The sequence below is a fragment of the Callorhinchus milii genome, unplaced genomic scaffold (genome assembly GCF_018977255.1).
Source record: "Callorhinchus milii isolate IMCB2004 unplaced genomic scaffold, IMCB_Cmil_1.0 Scaffold12, whole genome shotgun sequence".
NCBI classification, from domain to species: Eukaryota; Metazoa; Chordata; class Chondrichthyes; order Chimaeriformes; family Callorhinchidae; genus Callorhinchus; species Callorhinchus milii.
The window spans coordinates 7453727-7477980 of record NW_024704753.1 but is presented as its reverse complement, the minus strand read 5'-3'; the positions used below and the strand labels follow the sequence as shown (position 1 = coordinate 7477980).

The 24254-nt window shown below is 40.9% G+C and overlaps 1 protein-coding gene across 17 annotated transcripts in view; it reads right to left on the bottom strand.

The window, feature by feature from the left end:
• cadpsa (Ca2+-dependent activator protein for secretion a) overlaps nt 1-24254 on the bottom strand; it is a 229556-nt gene that overhangs the window by 85676 nt on the left and 119626 nt on the right. For 9 of the 17 annotated variants that reach the window (XM_007895168.2, XM_007895169.2, XM_042339419.1 and 6 more), the window contains exons 7-12: nt 23009-23120; nt 18226-18365; nt 11213-11279; nt 5614-5722; nt 4387-4599; nt 557-568 (exon numbers count right to left, since the gene is read on the bottom strand). In XM_007895168.2, the coding sequence (XP_007893359.1) occupies nt 557-568; nt 4387-4599; nt 5614-5722; nt 11213-11279; nt 18226-18365; nt 23009-23120 (653 nt within the window). The remainder of the gene's footprint in view (nt 1-556; nt 569-4386; nt 4600-5613; nt 5723-11212; nt 11280-18225; nt 18366-23008; nt 23121-24254) is intronic. The other 8 variants (XM_042339413.1, XM_007895170.2, XM_007895172.2 and 5 more) reach the window with 1 other exon arrangement.

Here is a 24254-nt window from a genome sequence, read left to right as displayed (position 1 = left end):
TACACGTGCTAATAGCCATGTAACGCAATGCACTTTGATAAGTATGGAGGGAACCCAAGCAGTCAGAACTGATTTATAAATGTGGAATTTATTTGTTGTGCTTATCCTGGCAGCAGAGTATAATTACCACAGTGGTGTTAATCATTGCTGTGGAGAACAAGCATTATTCTATCATTGTGTAAAGACAATCTGTTTCAAGTATTATGCAGTCAATTAGCTGTACAGATAATTGAACAAATATATTACTGACATCTTTTTGTGATGTTAATTCTTGTTTACTTTGCATGGAGGTTAGAAAATGTTAATAAACATCTAAGCCTTACTGAGAGGAGCCTTTGATACCCAACATGAAAGCCAGAGAGTGGGCAATTATGCACACACCGCATGCATCTGGATTGGCAGTATGGAAGCTTACATGTCAAACCTAAATTCAGGAAATATGAAGTATTAAACTACAGATTCTAAACATGATAGATTTGAGAAAAAAAACACACTGCATTTGTCAGATAATCAGTGCTGATTATCTGACCTGTGCCAGCTACAGGGAAGCACTTACCCTTTAGTCCAGCTAGAAGTTAGCAGGGTAAGAAGGAACAAACCAGAACAACATAAAGACTAGCAACAAGGCTCAGGAAAGCAGATAGGAACCCTAACCTAGCAGAAGGTAGTGTCATTCAAAGTACTAGGGTTCAAGCAAAGAAAAAGAAAACACAACAGAACATCTAGCAAAACACTTCTCTTCTGGTTTAAACTGCCAAGAAATGTTAATATCACACAGATAAAAATGTAACAGCTTTGCATACACAATACATAAATTGTAAGATGCTCCAGTTTGTAAGCTAGCAGTTGCCAATTATTCAATGCAGTTTGTATTGTTAGAATTGGCTGTGGCTGAAATCTGTAACTGTACAAAATACATGGGTTTTAATCAGGACTTCTAAGAACTGAGTAAGAACTGTCTGTCACATTCATACAGCACTTTTGATTGGAGACTGCAAATCAACACAGAAACCTTTGATAACCTATGAAGATCAGGAACAAAACTAAATGCAAAATATTTTTTATATATAAATGATTCAAGGTTTTCCTCCCTTCATTAAATATGACTAATTGGCAGCATGAAATCTTTTTACTCCACTCTCGATCTGTACGTTTGTAACACAACAGATGTCATTTTAAACAGGATTCTTTAAGGTGAAATATGCCCACATGCAGGAATTTAATTATCAAATAAATAGGACAAGTAGGCAGCTGGCTGGATATGTATTTGAAAAGGTCAAACTAAAGTCTAATATAAAAGATAATGGTCTGTTTACAAGAGGATTCTGTACAATGGTTACTTGATATATAATTTCAAAATGTACACTTAGATGAGTTCCTTTCATCATGATTATTAATTTTATAAATTTGTGCATCACCAATATGCTACAGGTAAATGCTACAATTGCAGATTGAAATCTCCATTGGAATAATATTGTTTCATTAACAATCTAACGTTAAAATTAATATACAACAACACTGTACAAAAAGGAAAATCAAATTTGGTAACGCAGAAATTGCCTATGCCTATAAATGTTTCAGCTAATGTACAGAAAAGTGTACATAATGACAACCTAGATGTGGCAATTTCCAAAGGGATTCCTTAATAAAAGAAACCAAATGGAGACTCCTTCCAGTGACTGGGAAGTGGGCTATGCAAAGCCATGCAGAAATTTTGCTCTGAGAAGTGGATTGATTGCAATTGAACAGAATGCCTGAGAGTCTATATGCCATACTTACTGTTTCCTTATTGAAGAATTCCATTGGAAATCATGTTTGGCTCTATTAGATTGGCACCCAACAATTTTATTTTAATGTTTATATCATATTTTCATACAAGTTTCTTTATCTGGAAGTTGTCTTTTACAACCCACTCACCCACAAGATCAGTTCAGATGAAGGAGGCCATTCAGTTCTAAACCCGTGTTATTTTGTTCTACTGTCTTGCTGCGTCATCTAGCATTGTTCTGGGTTTACTTTACCAATCCCTTTTAAAATATGATATTCCTCTATAAGGTCCCCATTGATAGTTAAAGAGTTAGTTTATACAACAATGGGTTCATTCCAGGCAGGGCGAAACTTTGGGCAAGTTTCCTTACTCCACACGCCTAATAATAATCCCTCCAAAACAAAACAATAATTGGTCATTTTCAATCCACGACTGTTTGTGGGACACTGCTGTGCGCAATTGGCTGCCGCATTTCACCCACAAATATACAGTCAATTCACTTTACAGTCTATTCTGTGAAGCGCTTTGAGACGTCAAGAAGACGTGAAAAGCGCTATATCAAATGCAAGGATTATTATTTATTATTATTATTAACAATTCCTTTCCTAGGTTTATTGAGAACGTGCATACAATTGATTACTAGGTAATTCTGTGGTTGGGACTATTTTAGGCAAATCTTAGTTCAATAGAAACCCAAGGCAAAAAAAAATCTCAAAATATTTTACAGCAACTTCTTTCCTAGTCTACAAACGTTATCAAATGCTTGTGTGTTGACTTGCTTCCTCTTTAACCCTTTGACTGTTGTTTCAAAGATCATGATTGAATTGGGACATAGCAAACTTCATATATTTACACCTACTTTTGTGTAAGCATCTTCCTTAGGCGTTCTATCAAAGAGGGACTGTATAACTGGAGGGGTATGGCACATCTCCACAGAATTTACAACACGTTTTCATACTGAAAGTGTTCACCACATTGGAATGCTTTGAAAGTGAAACCATCCAGTGAATTCTCTACAGATGTTGGCCTACACTCGTAGATGATCCATGTCCTTTCTTTAAGGGAGTCAAAGGGTTAACAGGCAGGGTGTTATTGGACTGCCATAATCAGTGTGGGTTCACTTACTCTATTAAACATTCAACACAATTAAACAGCAAACTGACTTAAACAAAGAGCACAGTTTTAAATTTCACCTGCCAGGAAGACATTATGCCTCATTTACAGCGTATTCTGTGAAGCGCTTTGAGACGTCTAGAAGACGTGAAAAGCGCTCTATCAAATGCAAGAATTATTATTATTATTATTATTACCTCAAAAAAGACCTACTGAAAACTCTGAACAGGGGCAAAAATCTAAATTAAATCTAATAATTTACTCTAGTAATGAAATATTCGTACTATAAGGTACTTACTCTATTAAGCATCAACACAATTTTACTGTTGTCCAATTTTATAATAACTACTGTGTTGCACAATATCTTTAATTTCTCCAGCAGGTACCCAAAGCTTAATTTAATACATAAGCAAACAGTTTATATATTGTTACAGAGAACAATCAATGTAATTTTTTTAAAAAATAAGTCTTTAAATTTACAACTAAGGCTGGATTGTTAGCTGACATGAATAGCAGGATCTATTATTTTAAGCTTAAGACAATTTTTTGTTTTGGTGACCAAATAGTTAGGATCACACACATACAGTAATAATAGAATATTGCCCAGTTGGAGTTTGACTTTAGCTGAAATGTTTTAATATTAATGTTCACTTATTCCTTATACATGAACACAGCTCAATCAATATCAGCTATTCTACACCAAAGTGCAGCACTTTTAGAAGTTTATAATTTACGACTTTTCTGTTTAAATGCGGATACTAAATGATCCCATGATCATGCTGGTTATAAAGACCCACACTTACTGGTGTCTTTCAGGACACCTCCTGCCAACCTCTTCAATGTTTCTGATCGATTCATTAAAGGGCAGCTTGGGAGCAACCATTCCAGGTATAACTCCCTTCCTGTGACATCATGAAGTTCCGAGGCCTGAAGTTCCACCTAATCTTAGCCAGGAGGATCATTTTGTGGCCGTTTGTTTTAAGAACTGTGGAAAAGCTTCTTCCAAATTAAGAAGCTGAAAATAAAATATTTTTCCGCAACTCTGCGTGATTGTAGATTTTCTGACTAGGTAAAATTTCGAGCCTGTGGATGGTAAGCAACAGCCCTTCTTCATGATGTTAGAGGAGGAGAATTTCTACTTACAATCTCCACCCCCAAGCTATTTCAGTTGGCAGATCTAAATGAGGCAACAAGAGACAACTGAGATGCTCCATTAAAGGTGCCTCGATTTAGAACATAGAAATGCACTTCTCCTTTAAGTATAAAAATACACACATTGTTCAAATCATTTTCTTGTCTCAAACTTTCAGTTCCAGTGTTAGTAGAATCACATTCATACACATTCAAAACAGAAACATATTTGAAGGGGGGAACGAAAAGCTAATTCTACATTAAAAATCTAAAAATAACCTACTTTTGCGCCCATTGAATATTACTAGAAAAAGAACTGAAATTAAGAAGTCATGCGACATGCAGGTTTGACATAAATATGGTGAGTAACTTACAAAACTGGGAGATGGGAGCATCCAACTGTGGTATGTTTCCTCCCTTGGCATTGAGTTTTTGGACTTGGGTAGGAGGCACAGGCTTATGGGATTGACCAGTTGCACGATACATAGCCTGAACCCAGAGGATACGATCCTGTTCATCATCACTGGCAAAGATCACTGTGTCGCCTTCTTTAACTGCATTAAAGAATGTTCTGCCACCTTCCAAACCTAGATATTGAATCATTAATAATTATGTGAAGAGTATACAGTCAGCCACGCCACTAAATCAGCAGACATTACTTAATTCACCGTTTTCGACTTTCTACTAAATATTGGCTCATAGAAAGATTTTTAAAAATAAGGCAAGTTATCACAGTAAATTCTACAACATCTGGGAAATTAATTGGATGGCTGGATACGGAGGTGGAGTTAGGAGAGGACAGGAAAGAGAGAGACAGAGTGAGAGAGAGAAAACATCAAACTCTTGATTGGAGCAATGCAATGAAGGGAAAAAAAGGCAATACTGTTGGGGTGAAAAAGCATTAGTCAAACAATTCTGCACAGAAACATTTAAATATGGAAAGAGTTTCAAAATTTCTGTCTAGAGATCTAAAAACAACCTACTTTTGTGCTCATTGAATACTGTCATTGACACACGTGCACAGAAATATATAGAAGAAAACTGGAAAAGTTACAAGGGAAGTACAGGATAAGTCTAACCAGGATGTGAGACACAGCACTGCTAAGGAAGTAATGTTCCACTGGACTCCATTGCAACTGGTATACTAGCACCACATACAGATCACCGTTGCTGCAACACTAACTAGCCCATTGTAGAAGCCAAGCTGACTAAAGGGTATAAAGAAAGGGGGAGCTTCACAAGGGTTCTGAACAGACACAAGAATAAGACCAACAGGGAAAGGAAAGCCTCTTACCGCCGCTATTGTTTTGCCCCCCATGGAATGTTGTGTTTCAGTGCTGCCTCATGGGACACTGGCCTAATGATTAGTTGGAATTACTGGCTGGTTTGGACCGCAATTTTTGGTAATATGATTCTATCACAAGTGCTAATTATCACATATGGTACAATTTTCACCCAAGTATAACAAAAATTGAAAATAATAGCTAGATACAACCACGGAAATGTCTCCGTGATAAGTCTGTGTGAAGTGTCCTATTGCCCAGCTCTCTCCAACTCTTGCCGTTGGATTGATTTAACAGTTGTGCACTGAAGCTTTTCACCTGGCTGCGGGTCAGTGTAATCCACTGTGTAACCATCCAACTGCAACAGTTCCTGAGGCTCAGCTTTCTTCTCCCGGTAACTGCACATTGCAAACGTGTACTGGCTGACCTAAACAGACAAGTGGACAAAAAGATAATTTAAAAAAAACTCACGACAGAAACAAAATCCACCTGCTCCATATCATTGCTTTAAAACAATACAGCCAAACAGAAATATTGCATTTCAAAAGAGGTTTTGTGAAATTTAGGGAACATTTAACAATGCTCCACGCAGGCCAGCAACACCGCAATGCTTATCCTGGGCTGGTGTCACTGTACATTCAAAACACAGTGCCAGCCCACACCCCTGATGCTTTTAGTCATTGTTTATGGCTGATTTTGTTAAGTGGAATCTCCGATTTTCCGGTGTATCCCTCCAGGGAGACAATGCACATTCCATTCCAACAATTATCTCTGGAATTTCCATGTGTAGGTGGGATGCATGGAATTCTCTGAACCTAGTAAAAAAAACTGCCATGTCATTCTGGTTTTCCTTCTGAAAAGCCGGGTTTCCTGCTAAAGAAAAATGGAGCAACAGGAGTGCTTGTGAAAAGGGAATTAGATTAAAAAGAGGAAATGAATAAGGCTCAAATTAAACTGAGCATCAAGCTGATAGGATGCCCAGTTGTGAAGGGTATTGGGAAAACAATCACAACACTATTATATATATATATAGATAGCAGCACTTGGTGTGAATATGTAGTTTTGAAATATGCAGGCAGTAAATACTAGAGCTGCATTAGCAAAATAAAAATATGCAATTGTTGTAGATGAACACTTCATTTTGCATGTTTATTTTTAATATGCTGTCGATTGATTTATGCACTGTAAAATATCCGCGCAGCACAGCTGACAATAACACGTAGCTGCTCAACTTGTGATTTTTTTTTAAAAAAGGAGTGAAACACTTGCAAGGACTCTGAACTATGGTGTTGTGCTGGGGCTATAGCTTGTGCTGATGTTCGTCCACTCTATCATTCAGATCAGACAAGTTTAGGAGTGACACCCTGTCACAAACAATGTGAGTTGACCGGCTTGGTGCCAGTCATGTTTAAGCAATCCTTAAATCTCAGTGATCAGTGCAATTGTTGTCAGAACTGCTGTAAATGGCAGCTCTCACTCCTCTGAGTTTGCTTCTGGATGACACGATGAATTCAATGTCATGTTCTTGATGCAAGTCATTGAGCTGGAGGGCCTCTTCCAGGCTCTGTGAGCCTCAATGTGCCTTCAGGACACCATCAGGCCGCATCAGACCCCAGCCAGCGTTTGGCAATGAAGTTTTGGATTGTCTGAAAGGAAATGCTGTTAGAAAACACAGGATTATCCGTGCTCCAGGCGATGTGCTTACTCAGTGTGCTCCTGCATTTCAAAAGTATAGTGATTAACTTCTACTGCAAATTAGTGTCTTTGGAAAACCTTGATAAAGCTACAGTTAGCTTTTATCAAGAACATTTTTTAAACACTTTTAACACTTTAATGACCTCTCACATGAAATATGTGGGATTTAAATAATCTGTGCAGAACAGCAGCTTTTACATGAAATGAGGAAAGAATAATGCATTGGTGAAATTATTTCTACCGATCTATGGGCAGTGTCAACAGAGTGGAACTCTCCCCTCCCCCCAAGGTAACGGCAAGGCTTTGACATGTTCTGATGGAGCTTTTTAAGTCGATTTGAACTGGCACTGCTGGAAATCTTATCATAATGTGCTACAGAATACACTGGGCAATTTACTGAGAAATCACTACATACAAATGGTTGCCAATTGTGTTGAGATCATTGAAGGAAAGTTGCCCGTTGGTACCTTCTAACCATCTAGTGCCAGGTGTCTTCATCTTCCTGAGCTGGACATGGAGAAGGTCACATTCATGTTGTAACCAAGATGGAGTCGTTTCAGTGCTACTACTACCTATCACAGAGAGCAATAAAGTCTTTGGCTGGAAAATCATTCAGATATGCTGATCCAATGGTTCAGTGTTGATGACTTTGAAACATTTTTCTATGTGAAAAGCATACAAGTGCAAATATGCTGGTACTGGTGTCAGCCTGGCTCATTTAAGCCCCATGTTGGCACTTTGAACTGACTGTCTGGAATGATACTCCAATACAATGCTGGAGGAGCACGGCATTGTCAGAGGTGCCTTCCTTCACTTCATGACTAGTTGCGGGACATCGACGTGGCAATTAATTTGTGCAAATAGTCCCATTCACCTACAAATCTGCAGTCACTCCACTCTTGAGTAAATCTTTATTATAAATTGAGGGGTGGAGAGGTTAAAAAGTATCTGGAAACTAAAACCACATCAAACATTAAATTTTATCATATACAAGGTAACTAACCATAGCGCTGAAATTCCACTCACTGCTCTATGTAGAGACTTTGGTAAATGCGCAATTATAACAACAACATAAACATCAAATCCACATTTAGATAGCACCTCTCATGTCATGAGGTTGTCCCAAGGAACTGGACAGACCAGGTTTAGACCTGAGCTGAGGGGTGTGGTGGGGGTAGATGATCAAAGGCATAGTTGGACATCTTGAGGTGGATCTTGAAGGTGGAGAGAGTAGGAACTCCACAATGGAGTTCCAGAGAGTGGGGGCAGATTGGCTGAAGGCCCGATAGTGGGGCAGGTAGGACGAGGGATGTGAAGCAGGCCACCAAGTGGAAGGAGTGGGCGGGTTTCTATGGTTGCAGAGGTAGGGTGAGGTAAGACCATGGAGGTACTTAAAGGTGAAATCCCACCAAAGGCCGACATCACCAATGCCAATACGTGTAACACTAACCGGAATTTCATCTCACATGACAAGAGGAGCAAAAGAGCTGGAAATGCCATGTGAAAAGTCTTTAGATAATGTGAGAAGGACATGTAACATCTATAAAGTCTTTCTGAACCAGACAAAACAACAGAGAAGCAGCAGGAGGGGGGAATCAATCCAAAGTAATTACAAGAATCTGTAAGGAAGCCAAAATCCAATGGCAAATCCATCAAAATACCTGTGCAGGCTCTGCACATAAAAAGAGAGCACACTTTTCATCATCTTATTTGTACATTTAGTAGAAAGACAATGTGAAAATGTTGGAAATCAGCAAAAAAAATGGAATGCTAGAAATATGCAGGAGCTCACTGAGCATCTGAAGGTTAATATTTTGGTCATGAACCCTTGGTCAGAGCTGAAAAGCTCTGTACTCAATCTGCAGTTGGTATCACCGATATAGAGGAGACCGCATGGGATTGCAGGAATTGCTTGTGAATTGTTGCCTCAGATGGAGAGGAAGTTTAGGGACTGCAACTGATCTGATCGTCTGGAACAAGAACCCCCCACCCCCACTAAAATCCTGCAAATGAGCTTTGAATATCCCTGAACCCCGCCCTTCGCCCTTAGAAATAATCCCACTAACAAAGCCCATCGATAAAAAGAGCAAAAGATAACGATAGTATCTAAAACAAACTTAAACCAAAATGATGATGGCAGTTTACATACTTTCATTACATCTGAGGCCAGGTAGAGCATCAGCACTTAATGCCTGCTTCATTCCAAGTAGATGTTGCTGCTTAAAACACAGTTACAGTTCGCTACATTGCGGTAAAGGGATAGTTTAAAAATGCGGAGAACTGTTGTATCAAGACTGCTGCGTATTTAGTACTCACAATTAGCCACGCAGGGCTAGAAATACACCAATTTCTGCTACTTCCACATTTTGTTTTTGTCAATAAATTCACCTACAACATACATAACCAATGCACTGCACAGAATATCAGTGACAAATGACATTTTGTCCATCTGTGACCAGGGCTCCCTCTGTCTCCTCGTTCTCCTTAACCTCTCTGCTGCCTTTGATACAGTCGACCACTCTATCCTAGTCCACCGCCTCTCCATTCACCTCAACCTTCATGGTCCTGGCATTGAGTGGTTCTGATCCTACTTCTCACACCATCTCCACTTTGTCTCCACAAATAGCTTCTCCTCCAGCCCCCGCACTATCTCGTGCGGTGTTCCTAAGGGCTCTGTCCTTGGTCCTCTCTTCCTCATTCTGTATATGCTCCTTCTTGCTGAAGTCATCCGCAGCCATGGGGTCAACTTCCACATGTATGCGGATGACACCCAACTCTATCTCTCTGCCTCCACCCTTGACTCCAGGACAACTGACATCCTGGCAGAATGTCTGTGAGACATCAAGTCCTGGATGAGAGCTAACTTTCTACAGTTGTATGTCATCAAGACCGAGGGTCTCCTGATTGGCTCCCGTCAGTGCCTCCTCACCTCAGGCGCTGACAGCATCTCCATCCATGGTTACACACTCCACCCCACTGAGCCAGTCCGGAACCTTGGCATCTTGTTTGACCCTTAACTGACCTTTCTACCCCACATCCTTGCCATGACTCGTTCTATCTTCCCCACCTCTGCTACATCGCCCGGCTCCGCCACTGCCTCACCCCTCAGGCCACCAAGACCCTCATCCATGCATTTGTCACATCCAGGCTCGACTGCGCTAACTCCCTGCCTGCCCCAAACCTTTGGAATTCCAGCCTATAGCCCCTTTGCCTCATTCCCTCCCTTGTCTCCTTCAAGGCACATCTCAAAACCCTCCTTTTCAACCATGCCTTCGGCCACCCTCCACCCTTCCTGATCCCAACCCTCATGCTAGGGTACAAATCCCTGACTGGCCAGTGCCTTGGCTCATCCTTTCAACGTGAAAGGTGCTTTACAAATGTAATTTTGTATTATATTATAATGCAGCCCACAATATGATCTGGATACAAAACAGACAGACACACTTGTCAGTGTGCTTCACCCATATTGACATAGTGCTGCCACCTGCTGTTCATTCAAATAACATTGTTGAATGGTCACATTTCATTTTTAGGATGGAATTCTCCCCTATTTCAAAGACACAGAGGGAGGAGGGGGAGAGACACTTTTGCTCTTGAGAGAAGTGAGTGGGATGTTATTCTTACTTTGTTGGTTAATGTGCTCACCTTGACATTCTGTGCCTTTTACTCTCTATATGTAAATTCTAAGATGTGAATCTGTAATAGGAAAAATTCTTGACATCCTCACTTCTGCAGCTATTGAAACCTTTTAAAAAGTGAGAGGCTGCATCGAATGCTAAATTAGCCCCAACCTTTGCAAGGGTTAAGAAGTCAAATCAGACCAGGTTCCTGCTGCTTGTTCCTCTTCAGCATGTTCTAGTGTGTGTGTTTTTGTGTGGCATTCAGCTCACTGCCAAGGCTTACACATGAACATAAAAACAGAAGTCACTGGGAACACTCAGCAGGTCAGGCAGCATCTATGGAGAGGAAAGTAAGTTAACATTGCAGGTCGATGATCTTCAGGAACTCACTTTCCTTTCTTCATAGATGCTGCCCGAGCTGCTGAGTGTTCCCAGCAACTTCTGTTTTTATTTCAGATTTCCAGCATTTGCAGTATTTTGCCTTTTTTTTTACATACATGAACATGTTCACTTGGGTGGATAACTGGAGGGCAACCAGTGCCCATAGAACCGCACACTAGAATGAATCTCAAAGGCACATCAGACCATTTACTTTCATTTACCTGCACAAGAACAAAGAATCTTTTCTTCCATCTCTTCCACACATTCTTACCGATGGTCCATAAGTATCTAGAAAGAGACAGAAAGTCATGAGCAGGTGAGTGAACTGGAGGAAAACTCATGAACGTAAGAAGGAACAGAGTTACTCTGTCATGACAGATCTCCCTTTTGGAACCTTGTTCAAAGGACCTAGATTAATGAACTTCAGATCTAAAGAACATATTCTATAAACAGTAACACCTTAAATTGATTCCAAATAGTTGCCAAAGTGTTATGTATGTTTGAAGTGAAAGATATGGTAAGGCAGTAAACTCACAGACCTGTGCTGGTGCATGTGACATGTTTAGTTACCACTCTCAGGCTCATGGCCTAAACTCAATCTCCACTCCACTGAAGGCCACATCTTGGTGCTCAGAATCAAACGATTGTTTACCAACTGGCTCCAAAGACCATTCACAAACGTGAAATATACAATATAGACAGACACAGATGTCAGTGTGCTTTACCCGATCAGTTCACAGCCAGTGTATAAGGGAAGGTTTCAAGATTTGATGCTATTCTGTGTATTCCCTCTGCAGCATTTTAATATAAACAAGCTAGCACTGTTACCTCTAAAGACTAACATGTTTATATTGAAGTGCTGCCCTCAAAGGGAACATATTCTGTTGAGGAGGATGTTGCTGAACGAGTCTCTGGCTATTCCTTGACATTTCTGTTCCTCTGACCACGTATGTGTCAATGGAGCTCTTCCACACCTGTCTCTCACAGGATATAGTATTGATTGGATATTATAGGGCACAGTTTCTGCAGCTTCCTGTTCTCTCTTCAAGCCACCTCAATACTGTGATGTTTTTACAAGCTCGAATGGGTGCATTCGCAGCAAATCAAGAGAATTAGGACACGTTATTGTAAGCCAAGTAAACCTGGAGCTAAACATAAGGAGTAACAACTTCACACTTAAGAGTTGCTAACAGATGGAGCAGGCTGCTACTCAGAGCAGTGAATGCTGACTTGGTTGAAGCACTCTACTCAGAAATGGACACATTCAAATGCCACTGGTGCAATACAGTCGTGTCACCAAGACCGAGGAAGAGGTGCTGATGGACTGAGAGGCGTCCTATACAAGGAAGTCAATAAACTATTCTTCTTCAACAATGGATATCAGGCTGACAAGAGTAGGGTTGTCAGCCTGAAACTTTATTGGACCTTCCAGCAGTATGCATTTGAATGAGGGAACCTCCGAATCCAATTTATTCCTCTGCACTTTAGGATGGATAATTTGCATAATCTAACACAATTATAGTGATAACGAATCTGACCAAACTCATCACGATAGAGGCTGGAAATGATGAGTGTAAAACAGCTGTGGAATTTAAAGTAGCAATTTCAAGAGCAGCGAGCCCAATCTCAAACGGGAATTAATAACATGCATCATCGCTTTATGGATTAAAACCCGATTGAAGATTATTAACCTATTTATCAAAATAAATCACATGAGCATGTCTTACATCATCCTTTATGTATGGAGCAATGAGGCAGGGTCAGAAATGTTGCATAAAGATGACTCGATGCATTTGATTAAGGAATGAGAATGTACCACCTTATTTAGTGCTGAGACAAGCCGAGAGTGCCATCTGCTGGACACAAGGGTGAATGAACTGAATTTGTTGAGGAAGAGGCAGGAAAAAGGCTACCAGGAATTACAGGGGCTAAAATGTATATTTTGTAAACATCTTCAAAAACACCCCAACTGAAAACAAAATTCTAACTTATTCAATGCCCCCTACGTCTTTCACCATGCATGGATTGGTGTCAAGCAATGCGACTTGAAGACAGAGCATACATTTATCTGACGTCCGCAACAATTTCCACTTTCTAATGAAACTGTGATTTGAAGGATTAGATTACACTGATCAGAATTGTGCCCAAGCCATTATAGTTTTGGGGAGGCTGTAGTATTGATGACAGCTATGAAGTTAAAGCCATTGCATTTTATGTATGTCTACAGTCTCCACTGTAGCTAATAATAGTTCTATATTAAATTCCACTTTTATTATATGTCTGTTTCTCTTAATTTCACAACTGAAAATGCAGAATTATATTTCAATTTTGCAAAACCAAATTCTGTCTCTAATCTCAATATACATTTTTAGCTGCACAGTCCCTTGCAAGAAAGTCTTACTTTCAGAGAATCTTCTGATTCCAAGGGCACTTAATCCTACTGTAGACATAACACACAAACAATCTTTATTTAATTTCAGGTTACTGGCAAATAAATCATGATTTTGTTGCCTGATTTAGTCTAGACAATCTTCTTCAACTGAGGCGTGTGCAGAATTGCAGAAGGTGGTTTAGTAAGCAACATTCCTAACAGCAACATTATGAAATGACCTTGACAGCACATTGTGGGCGATGAAGGTAAAATTTGCATGCATTGGGTTACAATGTGAGCAGTGGAGGATTGTCAGAGGATACGTTGTGTAAAGTGATCATGGTTCTGCTGTGGAGTGGCGTCACTCTGAACCATTCGCTATGTTAGAGAGGATCAATTTTCTCTGTCTGTTGTCAGTGATATGACATTATTTAAGCATCGACTGGGCTTGCAGGATATTGGTGCCAATACAAATTTTTGGTATCAGCAGAAGCCAGAGTTTGGAGCGATGGCCTCAGGAGAAACAAGAAGTTCTAATGATATCAGTTTGCAATTTTATTAATGCCTATCAATCTATTACAAAGTTTCACTATTAAAATTATGTTCCAGCTTGCCTTTTCTTAATAATTTAATATCCATTTTCCTTCTCCTATCATAAATACTAACATCAGATTTATTGAAACAATTTAGCACTTTTGGATTCGAAGGGGTTTTATTTGCCCTTATTTCCTGTTGCTCATTTGCAGTTTTTCTCCGTTGTCTGCTTGTCCAATTTCCCCCATTTTCTTTGGCGTGGAAACCACTCTACGGGTTTCCAAGCTCAGTCAGCAGGTGATATCTTTTCTTCCCCCAAAGGGAAATTCTTCACTGCTGTCCTGCGGCCCCGTGAGAGGGTGGAGGTGGGGAACCTCTCAAAGAGTACATAAAAGCTGGCTGAGACAAGAGGCTCCAAGTTACCAGAGAGGACTGGGATTTGAAGGTCTGTGCTTGGATGTCAAATGTCCCTCTGTTTGAGCTACCTGAATGCCATCAATGAGATTTAGTGCCAGAACTCCCAGCTCAATGACTGGTCTTTTATCAAAATCTCTGTAAACATTTTGATTCTTCTTTAGAATCAAAAGCCAAAGAAAGCACCAAAATTACACAATTGTGATACTGATTTGACCAATGAACATTCTCTGTTAGAGGTCTCCTACCCTGTTAATTTGTACTGTAAATAGATACATGGTAATGAAAAGATAGTCAGTCAGGATCAACAATTTGTAACAGGAAAACACTTTGTGTGTGGAACTTAACTGCTTCAAATTCAGGCCAGACTTGTTCAAGTCTCACCAATCTATTAGCTGCTTGAGAATTAATCTTGAGTAGTATTCTGGAGAGGATAGAGGATGGCTGATGTCAGAAATGAAACAGGTGATTTTCCTTTGTGTGTGAAGCTTGAGGCACATTTGCCCTTTTTAGCCTAAAAAATTGCCCTTTTTATGTCATTAGAAACATTAACATAGAAGGCGGCGATTTGGCCCATTGTGGCTGTGCTGACTCTTTGAAAGAGCAATCCATTGAGTCCCATTGACCTGTCTTTTCCCCCGTACCTGTGCACATTACTCTTTTTGGTGTGTGTGTGTTTGTTTCATGACCAGGGCTAATAGAAAATTGTGGAAAAATTTGTCAAAAATTGCTGGGAAATTTGACAAAATGTTGCAGAAAATCATGGGGGTTGATTGGTGTTGTTGGGAGATACATTTTACCACTAACCTAATTTTTTTCACTTCATTGATCAAAAGTAAACATGAGGAAATAACACGTATTAGATTTAGATTATTGCAAAAAAAATTAATGGTTTCTTTAACAACACCTCGGTCGCCCAATGGGGTGGGGGGAATGGCCGAATGGCTCGTTTCCACCTCGCACTACAACAACAACAACAACAAGATCCCATTTATTGAGCGCCTTTCACGTCGGGACGACGTCCCAAGGAGCTGTACAGTTGGGTCAGGACCCGAGCAGGGGGGAAATGGTCAGGGTGAGAGGAGGGAAGGGAGGGAGCGAGGAGGGGGTAGAGAGTCGAGAGGGGAGCTGAAGGCACGGTCAAAGAGAAAGGTCTTGAGACCGGCCTTGAAGGAGGAAAGGGAGGAAGTGGCGAAGGCACTGGGGGATAGAGTTCCAGAGCCTCAGGGCTGAGAGGCTGAAGGCCCGACCACCGATGGTAGGGCGGTTGGGGCGGGGGATGTGGAGCAGACCGGAGCCAGAGGAACGGAGGGTACGGGCAGGTAAGTAGGGGGATAGTAGGTCGGAGAGGTAGGAGGGAGCGAGACCGTGAATGGCCTTGTAGGTGAGGATGAGGATCTTGAATTTGATCCTCTGGGGGATGGGGAGCCAGTGGAGGCGAGCGAGGGTGGGAGTGATGTGATCGCGAAGCCTGGTGCGGGACAGTACACGAGCTGCAGAGTTCTGAATGACCTGCAGCTTGTGGAGGGAGGTGCCGGGAAGGCCGACAAGGAGAGAGTTCCCATAGTCCAGCCTTGGGGTGATAAAGGTGTGGACCAGAGTTTCAGCAGCGTGAGGGGTGAGGTAGTGCCGTAGTCTGGCGACATTCCGGAGGTGATGGAAGGCGGTGCCAGTTGTGGCGCGAATATGAGGGAGAAAGGACAGCTCAGGGTCGAACAGAACACCGAGGTTCCTGACCGGCTTTGAGAGGTGGAGAGTGCAGCCTTGGATGCTGATGCTGTCAGCGCCTGAGGTGCGGAGGCGCTGACGTGAGCCAATCAGGAGGGCCTCAGTTTTGCGCACGTTGAGCTGAAGAAAGTTGTCTCTCGTCCAGGACTCGATGTCGGACAGGCAGCTGTCAGGACATCGGTGGTCGTGGAGTTGAGGGTAGAGGAGGAAAGGTAGAGTTGGGTGTCATCCGCATACATGTGGAAGTTAACCCCATGTCTGCGGATGATGTCACCACAGGGGGAGCATATAGAGGGTGAAGAGGAGGGGACCGAGGACAGAGCCTTGAGGGACACCGCACGAGACAGTGCGGGGGCCGGAGGAAAAGCCATTTGTGGAGACAAAGTGAAGACGGTGGGAGAGGTACGACCTAAACCACTGAAGGACAGGGCCTTGAAGGTTGAGGTGGGAGGACAAGCGGTGGAGGAGGATAGCGTGGTCGACCGTATCGAATGCTGCCGATAGGTCGAGGAGTACGAGGAGGCAGAGGGAGCCCTGGTCACAGATGGTCAGGATGTCATTGGTGACCTTGACCAGGGCAGTTTCTACATTTGAAGGCCTGGAGATCTGCTAAACATCACCTAACTGTGGGGCTCCAGGAGGTCACCACCTCCTGCTTCTCAGAACCACCACTGCACAGAGACAGAGAGAGAGAGAGAGAGAGATACACACAAACACACACACAGACCCAGAGAGAGAAAAACAGATACACACAGACACAAACAGACACATACGCACATGTGCACACCCAGAGAAACAAAGTCACAGACACACGAACATACACTTAAACTCTGAGAGAGACACACACACAATCAGAGATATAAACTCAGAGACAGAGAAAGACACACGCACTCACAGACAGAAAGAGAAAGACACAAACTCATAGAGACATACACACTCACAGACATAAGAGGAAAACATACACTCAGATATAGAGAGACACACACTCACAGACAGGGAGAGAGACACATACATAGGGGGGTGTTTGTAGCGGAGGAGGTTGTTTGTAGCGGCAATTGTTCCTTGTAGCAAATTCCCCGGAAAAATTGCAGCAGCACTTTTCTATTGGCCCAGCCCATGACCCCATGTTTAATGGTGGCTATGTATACAGTTGTGCACAAGTGATTGTAACCAAGATCAGTATTCCACCCGACCAGTGGAATGTTCGACCTTTGTCAGTAACAGTTATACATCATTAAAAACAATGGAGTCCACGCTCGGCAATGTGAATAAAATGGGTGTGCTAATTCCAGGCAGACCTTCTTGTTCCTCTCACTTCTAGGACCTATTTGCTTCCTGTTACACTCCTGCTAAACTTTTGTTTTTCTTCACTGCTGCTCCCCAGTGCTCCTCAAGCCCCATTTACCACTTACTTACACAGCTGCAATCACATATTCATATCTTTTACTGATGCCTACACAAATTTACAATCAGCTCACAAGCTTCTCATAAGGATTGAGCCTTTATCCTTCTCCAGCTGAATATTCTCTTGAGTTTGCAAATTCCACAATTTTTCATCAGGTTGACGATGTATTAACATCGTATTGAAAGGCTGAATATCACACCACAGAAACCTTTTCTCCCCAAATAATATGCTTTGGTAAAATAGAGGGTCAGCATCTCAAATTATATTCTCCTTTGTGGTGTTGAGATGTTTTGATATCTTACGGTGGCAAAATAGTTGATCTTATTCTGTATTTTCTTAAGTGACATAAAAACAGAAAAAGCAGACAGATAAAGTTCATTCTCTTTTATTTTACATCACCAAAGGCCACTTAATAAAACTGAACTGTCACCAGAGGGTTCCATGTGTTCTTTCAAGGAAATTTAAGAACATTGGAAATGCAGAGGGAACCAATAGATAGGAGCAAAACCAGGCTTCAGATTAAGAAATAACCTTTTACATCTGAATTTGCAATTAGGATTCCTTAAAAATGCATTTATAACACACCTGAAGGTTGTATCCATTCAGTCACCAATCCTATTACACGTAATTGATACCCAACTCATTATCTGTAGCTGCTAACCCATAGCTTAATCAAATGTCACCAATCGTCACCTATATGTTACCAGAACCAACAGATTAAGAAATTCAATATCTCAATCACTTCCTTCAAGTGTATTTTTAATTCACAATCCAGTACTTACCCACAGTGCTTCATATTCTGCGGTTTATCCATCCGTACTGCCAATTTAATTTTTAGATCTTGGTCGGTGCTGTTTTTCGAAACAACCATTTTGTGCCAATCAGCTGATTTTGGACTGTTGGGTGTAGGATGCAAGACAACCTGAAAAAATTCAAAACAACACTATTTCATTTGTCGGAGCAAGGCTGAGGTGAATTAGATGCCAACCTCAGGGGAACCACAGACTATTGCAGATCAGCTGGTCTGCAGTGAAATAAAGCCAGCCATTGCAACAAAGGAGAGACAATCGACAGAGAAATTAACTGAATGATCCATTGCACAATTACTGTGTGACTGCATTGCTTGACAGCCTATTAGGAACACAACAAATACAATGAGAGCTGCACAGATGGTCGTCATCATCAACGATTGATATAAAAGCATTTCTACACAATGCAACACTCATTCTCACAGCGAGAAGAAATTTGCCAGTTAAAACAATCGACCACTGATGTTGTTTCTCATCAGCTTGACATAATAATAATAATAATCCTTGCATTTTGATATAGCGCTTTTCACGTCAGGAGGACGTCCCAAAGCGCTTCACAGAACACACTGTAAAGTGAATTGACTGTATATTTGTGGGCGAACGCAGCAGCCAATTGCGCACAGCAATGTCCCACAAACAGTCGTAGATTGAAAATGATCAATTTTTATTACTGTTTGGGGTTTTGGAGGGATTATTATTAGGCTCTGTGTGGAGTAAGGAAACTTGCCCAAGGTTTCGCCCTGCCTGGAATTGAACTCAGGTCTCTCGCTTGCAAAGCGAGTGCTCTAACCACTGAGCTACAGGACTCAACATATATGCATAACCATAAATTAGTGTAAATATGTGCAATACATGCTACCAACTCAGGAGAGAATTAACTTTCCGATTTTAACCAAACTGTTGCCACTATACTGGTGCATCTATGGCAGCTCAACTGTTACAGGCTGAGCAGCCTGGCTCAGAAGTACCTGTTGCTGAATCAAATGTCAAAGTGTGAAATTCTGCACATTGGTACAACTGCTGACCTTGCTGCGGTATGCTTATAATGGGGAAATTGCAACACAAATAATAAAAATAATAATAATTCTTGCATTTGATAGAGTACCTATCACATCTTCGAGCCGTCTCAAAGCGCTTCACAGAATATAGTGTAAAGTGCATTGACTGTATATTTTGTGGGCAAAACGTGGCAGCCAATTGCACAAAGCAGTGTCCCACAAACAGTTGTGGATTGAAGTGACCAATTTATTATTTTTTTTTGAAGGAAATATTACGCCTGGAAAGTGACCCACCAATTGACTAATATTCAGGTTCCTAGTTACTGCTAAAGAAACTTGCTCAACATTTTGCCCTGCCGGGGATCGAACCCAGGTCTCTCACTTGCTCTAACCACTGAGCTACAGGACTCCATGAATTCAAATTTATTTGAAGGGCTCATCCCAACATGAAAGGCATCATATAAATGTAAATTGTATTGAACCCCGCCAACATCAGTAGCTTTACCAATGTAATTCCACCCTTTCTGAATTCACTTAGCAATTTTGAAGCAGATTTTCATTATATATGCAAAGCTGGATCTGCTCAGCTGCACTTCAATATTTCTACACGGGTTGCAGGATATTATTGATTATCATTATTCTTCAAATAATTTCCATTTTACACACTGAGAATAAAATAAATAGTTAATCTGAACAAAGGATCCTGTCTCCCCAGGAATCACATGTACTTCCCCTGTCCCCCCTCACAAAACTGCCTTTTGGAAAGTTAAGTCTAGAGTTCTTTCGGAAGGTTGTGCATGAAACAAAATGCTGATTCTGACAGATACACATTGTTTGAACCCAGCCTCGGAAATGATAGTGTTCTTATAAAATGATGCCTGATACTGGGGTGGGAGTTGAACCTTTAGAGATGACCGAGAGCAGTGCCCTTGGATATCAATCAATCCACTAAATAATAATAATAATAATAATCCTTGCATTTGATATAGCGCTTTTCACGTCAGGAGGACGTCCCAAAGCGCTTCACAGAACACACTGTAAAGTGAATTGACTGTATATTTGTGGGCGAATGCGGCAGCCAATTGCGCACAGCAATGTCCCACAAACAGTCGTAGATTGAAAATGACCAATTTATTATTTTTGTTTGGTTTTTGGAGGGATTATTATTAGGCGTGTGGAGTAAGGAAACTTGCCCAAGGTTTTGCCCTGCCTGGAATTGAACTCAGGTCTCTCGCTTGCAAAGTGAGTGCTCTAACCACTGAGCTACAGGACTCCACAGGTGCTCAGACACCAACAGTGTGAAACCCTCTGAATTTACAATACTAGAAAAGTGGTCACCACTCTCAAGAGTTCACAAGTCAGAAGGCACACAGTAAAAATTCGGACGAAAGAATTAACTTCTCATTGTGGCTTCTTGGAATAAAAATAATAATAATAATAATAATGCTTGCAATGCCTTATTAAGTCGTTGAACTGTCTCAAAATGCTTTGCTGGATTTATTGTAAAGTGTAATGACTGTAGTTGTAGACAAATGCATTCCCAAAACGCCTACAGCAATGACCCACACGTAAACATAAAATGATCAAACTTTTGGTAATTTCTGGGAAAAACACTTCCCTTTTCAAATAGTACCATGGGATCTTTGACATCCACCTGAATGGGCAGACAAGACCTCAGCTTTACATCATCTCTAACAATGTAGCAGTATTGCACTGGAGTGTCAGGCTAGGAAAGACTGGCTCAAAAGCACTTGTAGCTGAATCACAAGCTCAAAGTCCTGACAAGATGAATGTATTTTAAGCTGTCTTTTATTGCAACTCAAAGTCAGTCAGTTGTCACATTTTGTTTCCTGTGTTTGCAGTATACATTGCATAACTTATCATAGAATCATAGAATTATACAGCACAGAAGGAGTCCATTTGGCCCATCGTGCCTATGCCGGATCTTGAAAATGATGAAAAGAGCTATCTAAATCAATCCCACTCCCCTGAGCTCTCCCCATTAGCCCTGCAAACTTGTCCTCCCAAAATAATTATCTACTTCTTTCTTAAAAGTTGTTATCAAATTGGCTTCCATCACTCTTTCAGGCAATGCATTCCAGATCTGAACAACTCGCTGTGTGAAAAAAATTGCTCCTCACCTCCCCTCTGTTTCTTTAAACAACTATTTTAAATCGGTGCCCTCGGGTTACTGACCCACCCGCCAGTGGAAATAATTTCTCCTTATTCATCTTATCGAATCCCCTTGTAATTTTGAAACCTTCTATTAAGTCTCCTCTTAACCTCCTCTGCTCCAAGGAAAATAATCCTAGCTTCTCTAGCCTCTCCTCATATCTGAAGTCCTTCATTCCTGGTACCATTCTGGTAAATCTCCTTTGCAACCTCTCCAATGCCTTCACATCCTTCCTAAAGTGTGGGGTCCAGACCTGAACACAGTAGGAAAACTAGAAATCATATTAAATTTAATACAATTTTCATACCATCAGGCAAGTGTAATTGTAAAGTTTGTAAATTAGAGAATGCTTTGTGATTTAGCTGAGGCCTAACCAGTGTTTTATAAATGTTCATCATAACTTCCTGACTTTTGTATTCTATGCCCCTATTTATAAAGCCTAGTATCCCGTATGCTTTTTTAACAGCTTTATCTACCTGTCCTGCCACCTTCAAAGGTTTACTTTTATGAACCTCCAGGTCTCTCTGTTCCTTCACCCCCTTTAAGAGTTTACCATATAGTTTATATTGCCTCTCCTCATTCTTCCTCCCAAAATGCATCACTTAGCATTTCTCCACATTAAACTTCATCTCCCACTTGCCTGCCCATTTCAACAGTCTGTCTATGTCCTCTTGCAGTCTGCTACAATTATATTGTATTATACAATGCAATGTGAATAGGGAATCAGACATGATCAATATCTTTTAATATAGTTTCTGGGAATATATTTATTTTATTCAACTGAGCTAGTTTCCACCATGGGTGGAGGGGGAGATGCCAACACTTTAATGGATGCACTGTTTGGTTTCAGTTAAGGAGAAATCCCAAGAGTCTACACACTGGTGTTGGGTGTATATGCCTCACAGGCAGTAGGCTGATTTGATTGTGTACTAGGTCACTTTTTTTGCACCCTTAAATCCTTCAGCATGCCCAGAAGATATGGAATATTGTGTCCTCTCCCCTGCAGTATCTCCAGCAGAGATAAATATGTTTGCATTGAAATCACTTCCACCCAACTGATTAGTTTTACGTTAATAATTTTCCTCCCTCTCAGCACACGTTTGCTTTTCAGTCACAGCTCTATGATAAAATAGCAGATGCAAGTCTGTTGACATGCTTTTACATATACTGACTGTGAGGCCAGATCTCTTGGTTAAAGTGGTCTAGGGTCAACAGAGGAGATGACAATAGACAAAGCAATGAGATGAAGCAATCTCATGCATTGAGAGATATTGTAGGATTAGGAAGGTGGATTTACAAGCTGCAAGCAACAATATTTAACATTACCCTGATCTCAAATAACAAAATCAATGCTTTGTATAAGACTGAATTCAACAGAAAGTGTTCCAATGGAAACAGACTTAACACAGAAAGAAATGAAGTCTAGTTATTTGTGATCTTCTAAAAGTGCTCTGGCCAGCAATATTAAGTTATTGTAGGGAGTAAAAAACCACTCCTTTGGCACCAGATCTAGTGGCAGCCTGTGCAGATTTGGCAGGCTCCCCATGTCATAAATGATTCATCACAGGAAATAAAGCGTACTCACCCGACCAAGCTCCTTGTCCTCCAGAGCCAACACACCAGTGCTCTCTGTGAAGAGCTTCACCTTTACAGCAGGAAGTGGGTGTGTGGTGGTAAAGTCACCTTGGGTTCCCCAGCTGGAGAGAGCAAACAATTGTAGAGATGTCAAATACTTTTAATATCAGCTCTCAGTAAATGATCCATCATTAGCATAATTTATAATAATTCTTACATTTGCATTGCAATGAATATTGAATCATATTTTTAAAATCCGTAGTTGGCAATTTAAATAAATTGAAACACAGATGGGATGAACTTCCACGCAGTGTAGATATCCTCTATCATTTTTGCATTTCAGAGAATCCAGATTTTTGGCAAATTACTGAATTCAGGCTTCACTTTGAAGCCGACCTTCTATGGTTCTTAAAACAAATTCACAGAAAAAATGGTTTAAAAATAAAAACTGTGTTTAAGAATTTTCCACCATCTGAACACCCAGAAATGCTAAGAAAATAGAGTAAATCTGGGCTCAGGTGGAAATGCATTATTTTCACAAAAAGGCTCGGAGTGACATTCATATTAGCTGAAAAGTTTTCAGCTTATCAAAAATTGACATCTAAGAGTAGCTGTACAACTGGAAAATAACATCAGTCTGCAAATGTCCTAAGGAATGAAGTGAAGAGAGAAAAACGCTGAGCTCAGCGCATAGCTGCTGAGGATGATGGGGAACAGGTGTCTTTCACAAGCACAAGTAGCATTTCAAAAGAAAACGCTGAAATTTTTAATTCCCGTAGTGCTTGAGGGGGAAGAGAGAAAGTCGCCATCCTTGCAAACACAGAAATATTTAAGATGATTGCTGATACATCTTATCCTAACCTCTGGAACACTCCCTCAATCAATCCCTCTACCTCGGCCCTGTTCCATCTCTACCTGAATTCAAGTCCTACATTAAAACCTACCATATTGACTGTAGCATTGGTCATCTCCGCCCTTCCCCATGCTCGGCTTCTGTGCCCGTCACTGTAAGGCACACTGCAGTGTTATTCTATATGAAGAGTTCTACATTAATGCAAGTTCTTGTTGTTACTGTTGTTGTTGATTGTAATTTATTTATTGTTGCTGTTGTTGTTGATTGTTACTTATTTATTTTTCTACCCTGTCTCTCTGTGTTTGTGAGTGTCTCTGTGTCTGTGAATGTCTCTATGTGTGTGTGTGTGTGTCTCTCTCTGTGAGTGTCTCTATGTGTGTGTCTCTCTCTATGTTTGTGAGTG